At 38.2% G+C, this 7,413-nt stretch overlaps 1 protein-coding gene across 2 annotated transcripts in view; it reads right to left on the reverse strand.

Annotated features, from left to right (window-relative positions):
- The window catches only part of KIFBP (kinesin family binding protein), a 39,620-nt gene extending 33,266 nt beyond the window's left edge, over positions 1-6,354 (reverse strand). Inside the window, exon 1 of one of the 2 annotated variants that reach the window (XM_057736493.1) lies at positions 5,516-6,354. In XM_057736493.1, coding sequence (XP_057592476.1) covers positions 5,516-6,145 — 630 coding nt within the window. In that variant the 5' untranslated portion in view covers positions 6,146-6,354. The remainder of the gene's footprint in view (positions 1-5,515) is intronic. The other variant, XM_057736492.1, reaches the window with a different exon arrangement.
- Positions 6,355-7,413: the final 1,059 nt, after the last annotated feature.

The following is a 7,413-nucleotide window of genomic DNA, read 5'->3' on the forward strand; positions in this document are numbered from 1 at the left end:
TGTTATATTCTAAAAACTAAGCCAGTTTTTCCCCTGCCACATGACTCTTTTATCAGGCTCTGTATAGGGCAAATCACACCTGTTTACATGGTCAGAACTCAAGACTACCTTCACTTTAGAAAATGGGGTTAGTCTGCCTCCCAACCCTTGGGATAGTCTTTCAGGCACAGGGATACTTCTGAAGCTGGGCTTCTACCATCTTTTGCTTACTTCCCTAGAGAAGGGAACAGGATAAGGAAATGAAGTTTTTAAAGCAAATTCTTAACCTGGGCCCAAGGACCCAGAAGTCACCCATGAAGAGAATTTGCAGTCTATGAACATGGATGGGGAAATATTACAAACTTATTTTCACTATGTCCTACTCAGCATTTTTTTTCAATTATGAATGCAGGAAACAAAATGAAACAGTATTACAGTAACTGGATTTTGTGGCCTATAGAAATTAAAAAATCTTCATATTATACCTTGCAGATATCTCACAAAATACCATTTATATTCCTTAGTACTTTAAAATTATGGAAGTTATCAGATCAGACATAGATGTTATTTAATACGTTAATAAAGGAAGCTCATATATCACTATATCACACATTTGTTTTTAAAAATATTTTGATAACTTCTATGTTATTGATTTCTTTTATAACCCTTTACATTTTATTTTATACATTTAAAGTTATTATTCTGTTTCATGAAATACAGGCTTCAGCAGATTGCAAAAGGGGCACATAGCACAAAAAAACATGTTTAGAAATCCTACGTGTAAAGGTGACATGATCACTGCCCTGGAACACAGGCCTACTGTCCTATGGCTTCACATAATATACCTATTCCATAATTTTTTTAAGTGACTTGATCAGTTCTCAGTGTCTAGGACTGCAGGTAGGTCATAGTGATAAATAACTGAGATTGGGCAGTTCTCTCCTCTATATTACTTAACGTGATCCTCTGCAGTACACTGGGGAAGCTTAGAGGGCTCTGGCCCACTACTAATTTACCGATTATTCTCCCCACCCAGCCTCAGAGAATATAATCTCCCTTAATATTCATTTCTTGAATTTAGAAATGAATCCACAAGTCACCTTTTCACACTCCCTAGGTCAACTTATTTTACCTCTGACAACAGTCCTTGAGATACTCCATTTGGCCATGACACCAGTAAGCCCAACCCCAGCAGACTGTACCCAGCCTAGAGAGATGAGCAATGTACCCACTACCAGGAACTGGTTAGCCACATTTACCCTGTTTTGATGCGATGATGCATTTAAGCTGCTAGGTCCAGGGTAGGCTGTGCCACAGAAAGCAATAACTCTGGTTGTGATAAATCTTACACCAAGTAGAGACCCTAGAGTGTACCTAGAAATGACTATGGTTTTTCTTTTGAACCATAACCCATTGAGGTCCTGAAGTTAAGGACTGTGCAAGGGATCTAGAACTGATTTGATTTTTCAAAATTAATAGTGTTAATGTTTTTTTCAGTGTTTACTCCACAGAAATGATTGCTTTTGACATTCTACATGAATTATATTTACCATATAAATCTCATAATATATCAAAAAGTACTGTATCATTCACAGAGCATCATCATGTTCTTGCCCTTGGGATAACAGAATATCTAAGGAAAAAATTAAATATAAAACAAAAACAGCTAAAAAAGTACTACTGGTGAATTCTACCAAACATGTAAGGACAAAATAATACCAACTCTACACAAATTCACCCAGAAAAGCAAAGACAAAAGAACACTTCCCATCTCACACTAAACTAAAGACATAACAAGATAACTACAGGCTGATATCTTTCATGAACAAAGATATAAAAAATATTAACAAAATTTTAGCAAATCCAGTCTAACAATATATAAAAGGGTAGGCTTAGCAGAAACTCCAAGTGGAGTTTATTACAGGAAAGATCAGTTTAACACTGGAAAATCTGGGATTTCCCTGGTGGCGCAATGGTTAAGAATCCTCCTGCCAATGCAGGGGACACAGGTTCGAACCCTGCTCCAGGAAGATCCCACATGCTGCAGAGCAACTAAGCCCATGCGCCACAACTACTGAGCCCTCTTGCTTCAACTACTGAAGCCTGCATGCTTAGAGCCTGTGCTCTGCAACAAGAGAAGCCACTGCAATGAGAAGCCCACGCACCACAACAAAGAGTAGCCCACACTTGCTGCAACTAGAGAAAGCCTACACACAGCAGTGAAGACCCAATGCAGCTAATAAATAAAATAAAATAATATAAAATAAAAACCATTGGAAAATCAATGTAATTCATCATATTAACAGACTAAAAAAGGAAAAAAAAATATCATAGACACAGCAATGAAATAATGATGCTGGAGTAAAAGAAGTCAGACCAAAAGAAGAGTATACACCATATGATTCCATTAGGAAATTCTACAAAATGTGGGGGAGGAGGACAAGGAGAAGGGAGAGAGAATAAAGGAGTGAGAGAGGAATTACAAAGGGGCACAAGGAAGCTTTTAGTGGTGATGGATATGTTCATTACCTTGACTGCAGTGACTGTTTCATGAGAATACAGAGATGTCAAAATTCATCAAATTGTATAATTTAGATATGTGCAGTTTACTGTATGTCAACTGTACCTCAAAAAAGCTGTAAACACACAAAAAAGGTCCTCCTTATACATATACATACTGGCAGTGGGCAGAAATCTACTAATTTGTCAAGTTAAATTTCACTCAGGATGATAATGCAAGTGTATTTTGCCAACAGCAAAAATTAGAAGGAAAACTAGAGAAAAACCATTCCCTAGGCCCCCTTATTCTGGGGTAGGTAGAAGGAGACAATCTCCCTTGATAATCTAACGTGGGTCCAGGTCCTATATACCTATAGTTTCCCAGGAAGGAGACACCAGATTGAGACAAAGCAGTTCAGAATAGCATAAATTCCCAAGAACTGATACTTTCAAATTTTTTCCTACACACACACACACAGGTAGTCTTTTACCAAAATGGAATCACTCTACATAATTCCAAACACTCCTTATAGTCTTCCCCTTCCTCTTAGTATTGATATTTTTGGTTAACAAATATAAATCATTATTTCTAATAGCTGCATACTGCTCTTCTGTATGGATGTACCCGTATTTATTTAACTATAGATCTCACTAATGTTTATTTTATTCTTTTTTAAAAATTAGCAATGCTGTGACAAACATCCATGTTAACATACCTTTGCATACCTGTCTCAATATTATTTTAGATTATTGATGTGGAATTTTTAAGTCAAAGTCTTGACTCAAGAGTTTTGATACCTACTGATCTCCAGAAAGTTCTATGAATTTATACTTCCACTAGCAATAATGCTAATGGACAGTATCCATCTCCTCACAGTTTCTCCAACAATGAATGTAACCAATATCTTTAATAATCTTTGCCAATGCAATACAATTTTCCTATCTCATTTTTTCAGTTTGCTTTATTATTAGTGAGGTCAAATCTCTCATCATATATAGCAAAAATTAAACGTAATAAAATGCTATAGAGTGGTAATGCCATTGGAATAAACAGATTAACTGAACAGTAGAGTTCAGAAACAGACTAGCATAAGCTGAATCTAATTAAAATACTATTGCTATACCTCGCAGGCTAGTTCCAGTGCATTACTTTTCTTTTCATATTTTTATATTCACTTTTAATTCTTTCAGATAAACATATTCATTGTGTCGAGTTCTAAGCAAAAAGGCTATTGTGATTTCAGAAGGAATTGCATCAGACAAATGATATATCTGTCAACATTAGTAAAATGATATATTTAATCTTTCTTTCTTTTTTTTTTTTTTGAGGTACACCAAGTTCAACCATCTGTATTTATACACATATTCCCGTATTCCCTCTGATATATTTAATCTTGCCATCTAGGAACATGGTATATCATTCCTTTTGAGAATACCGCTTTGTGTAAATGCAATTTCTAAACACAATATTTTTAACAAGTTATTCCTTATATACAGAATACTACTGATATACATTTACCTTATATCCTCCTTTTTTATCAAACTGATAGTTCTAAGACTTTTACAGTTGGTGACTTTAGGTTTTTTATGTATACAAGAATCACATATAAAAACGATGATCTTTACTTTTAAAGACTGATATTCTTATTTGCTTTCTATACTATTGCAACAGCCAGAACTTCTAATCAAGATTTTGTTCCTGGTCTCAGTAAAAATATCTCTAATAATTCACCCTTCAGAAAAGGCTGACTGTTCAAAACACTGTAATTCACTGAATGTAAGATGTCACAATTTTTAAGACACAATTATTTTATGTATCAACATGAAAACACTGCCAAGTAAATTATGACACAAAATCCATCAGCTATAAGATGGATCCTGATTTCAGGGATATTAATATATTTAAGAACATGCATATTAAAATCAATAAAATACAGTAAATACTGGAGATCCTATATCACATTAAGGAAGGTTTCTAATTCTATTTTTGAGACATTGAGGTAATTTTTAAAATGTTCATTAAGATCTTAGGCAGACAAATGGTTGAAGAAAATTTCAAGTAACTGAGATTTTGTTTGAATTCAACATCTTATGGGTTTCATTTAGATCATTCATCCACTCAACAAATATTCAGAATAGCCCATTATGTGCCAGAGATTGAGATTATAAATAATGAGCAAAAAAGAGATTATAGTTCCTGTTATATGTAGCTTTTAATTCAATTGGGCCATGATAACAGAATATGACCTATACAATTTCTTTTTTAATTCTGAGCTTTTTCTTTGAGACAGACTTATCATAAGATCAACTGTGGTAAATGTTCCCTGGATCACATATACTAGGAACTAGAACTACTGAATGTTTTGTGAGCTTACTTAAGCAAAGTACCTGACATAAGAAGTTAATACATATTTGTATTCTGAACTGTTATGTTCCGGACAAGAAAGTCAGATTTATTTCTTAATAAACCAAGCACCGTATAAATAGGAAATAAGTATTACAAAAATTCAAAGGTAGGAAGAATAGGTCAGTTCAGAACAAAATGATCCAAAGAAAGTTACTAAAAGTATGAGATGAGTCTTGAGATGGGTTTTGAAGAACAGGCAAGAATTCCCTGGGAAGCAAATGAACGGCTATGGCAAGAAAAGAATCTGAAGATTTTAGATATTTTGTCTCAAATTAACAATGTACTCTGGTCATTTTTTATAACCTCCTTGAGACCTTAAGAAGCAAATTACCTTGTATTTTTCTTAACAGAATGAACAGAATTTGTAGTGGTGAAGTTGGAAAGGGCATTTACGATGTAGGAGGGTCTCGAGAAACCAATGCGTTGACAACGACTAAGCGAAGCAATACGTGATGCTGGTGGAGTGCGCGAAACGGGTGGAGAGGGAGTCTGGAAGCCGCTTATCACAAATCTTGGAAAAACGTGGGGACAAATCGTGCCCTATTACGTTTGCCTTCGGTCTCGGCAAGAGTTGGGGCCCCTCTCCACCTCCCGGCCTCCGGCCAACAGTAGGGCCGGGCTCGCTCTCACCTGCGCCTGGATGTAGAGGGAGACGCAGTCTTGCGACAGTCTGTACTTGCGCAGTAGCCTCAGGCATTTCACCAGATGCTCCTCCCCCGCCGACAGCTCCTCCGTGTCGATGTGGTTCACCCCGAGATGGAACTCAATAACCGCCCGCCTCACTGACCCCCGGGCGACGGGCCCCTCGGCCGCCACCAATTCAGCCGGCAGTCCCAAGGTGTGGTCCCCCGCGCCAAAGCTGTCATCGGTCGGAGGTCGCTCATCCTCGTCTTCAGGTGCAGGGCCCAACAGCGCCTTGACCTCTTCCAGCAGCGCCCGGGCGCTGTATTTGGACTTGTACGGTTCCTTCTCTGGGTTTCTGTGCAGTTCTACCCGCGACAAGGCCAGCGCAGCCTGGAATTTCTCACGAATCTCGGCGCACGGAGAATCCGCCATAACAGCCTCCACAGCCTGTTTTCTCAATGTTTGCAATCGGGACTCCCGCCTTCTTCTGCTTTGCGACACTTCACTTACGGCCCTCGACAGCCCTGCGCCTGCGCACTGCAGAACGCTAGCCAATGACGCCCGCCAAGGGAACCGCAATATGCTTGGCAGTGGCCAATGGGAAGGCGTAGTCGTCACCATAGCAACCGTTGTCATGGGACGGAAGCTGTCCTGACGACAGTCCCGCCTCCAGCCCCGCTCTCTCTGAGGTGGTGACTCTCTTCTTGACCCGGTGAAGCTGTAGCTGCATAAAAATATCGATTAACTTTAACAGATCACAAGGAAATATTGTTTACAAACATAGCTGGCTAACTACTCTCGTTAATTGATATAAGTTGAAAGGCAGAAATCTTTTGACATTCATATATTAATCCAGAACATCACTGGATAAAAATAACAAGGATCCGTGTATTGTTATTAATATGTAGCCTCTATGAATGTAAAAAGCACTGAGTAATCCACAAATATTTTCACTTCAACCCTGAAATACAGGTTGTAGGGCTACACACAACTTCTCAAAGTAATACAAGAGTTAAGTACCAGAGCTGTGACAGACACTTAAAGGAAAGCTTTTCCCATTACATAACCTTCCAAATATCAAGTCAAATACGATGGGCGGGAGCCGGGCTGGGTATACAAAGTACTTTGAAATACACAAAGGAGCACTGATTGGAAGCTCATAGACACAAAGTTTGAATCTCAGCTCTGCTTCAAATTGATTAGCTTCTAATTTTTTAAGCTTCAGGTTTCTCAAGTAAAACATAAGTGGTAATATTACTTATCTCTACGGAGTAATTCTTAGGAGCAAATGAAATTAAACATCAGTCCTTTATAAATGTTGGTGCTCCTCAGGATTGTTTCCCAAACTCTGTCCCGGGGAGATCTTACCCACTTCCAAGGTTTCCATTACAAGGGCTGCTCACTTCCAAAACTTGGTATCCAGGCCAGATGGCTCTCTGGAGCTGCAGACTGTAATATTCATCTCCCAATTGGAACAACCACGCCTGACTGTTCCACTGACTCCTGTATATCAGTATGTTCAAATTGGAACTAATCAGTTTCCTCTTCACAAACCCCTTCCCTCCCACACCAAAATTTGCTCTTATGTTCTACATCTCAGTGAGTAACACCATTATACACCAAGCTGATGATTTTCTGCACTCACTTTCCTTTCTTCTCTCATCCGTAAATGTAAAACCAAGTACTAGCCACCTCCAGTCCACTTTCTAAAAAGCTTACACTGATCTACTTTTCACCTCTAGTGATTTATACCATCATCTTCTGAATTAATTTTAACAGGTGTGCTTGCTGCCAGTCTAGCTTCCTACCAGTGCATTTTCCACAGCACTTCAACGAATGACTAATTTGTTCATTCAATAAATATTTTAAATGTTTGCTAATTTGCCAGACACTGTTCTAGGATC

The sequence above is a fragment of the Hippopotamus amphibius genome, chromosome 5 (assembly GCF_030028045.1).
Source record: "Hippopotamus amphibius kiboko isolate mHipAmp2 chromosome 5, mHipAmp2.hap2, whole genome shotgun sequence".
NCBI lineage: Eukaryota > Metazoa > Chordata > Mammalia > Artiodactyla > Hippopotamidae > Hippopotamus > Hippopotamus amphibius.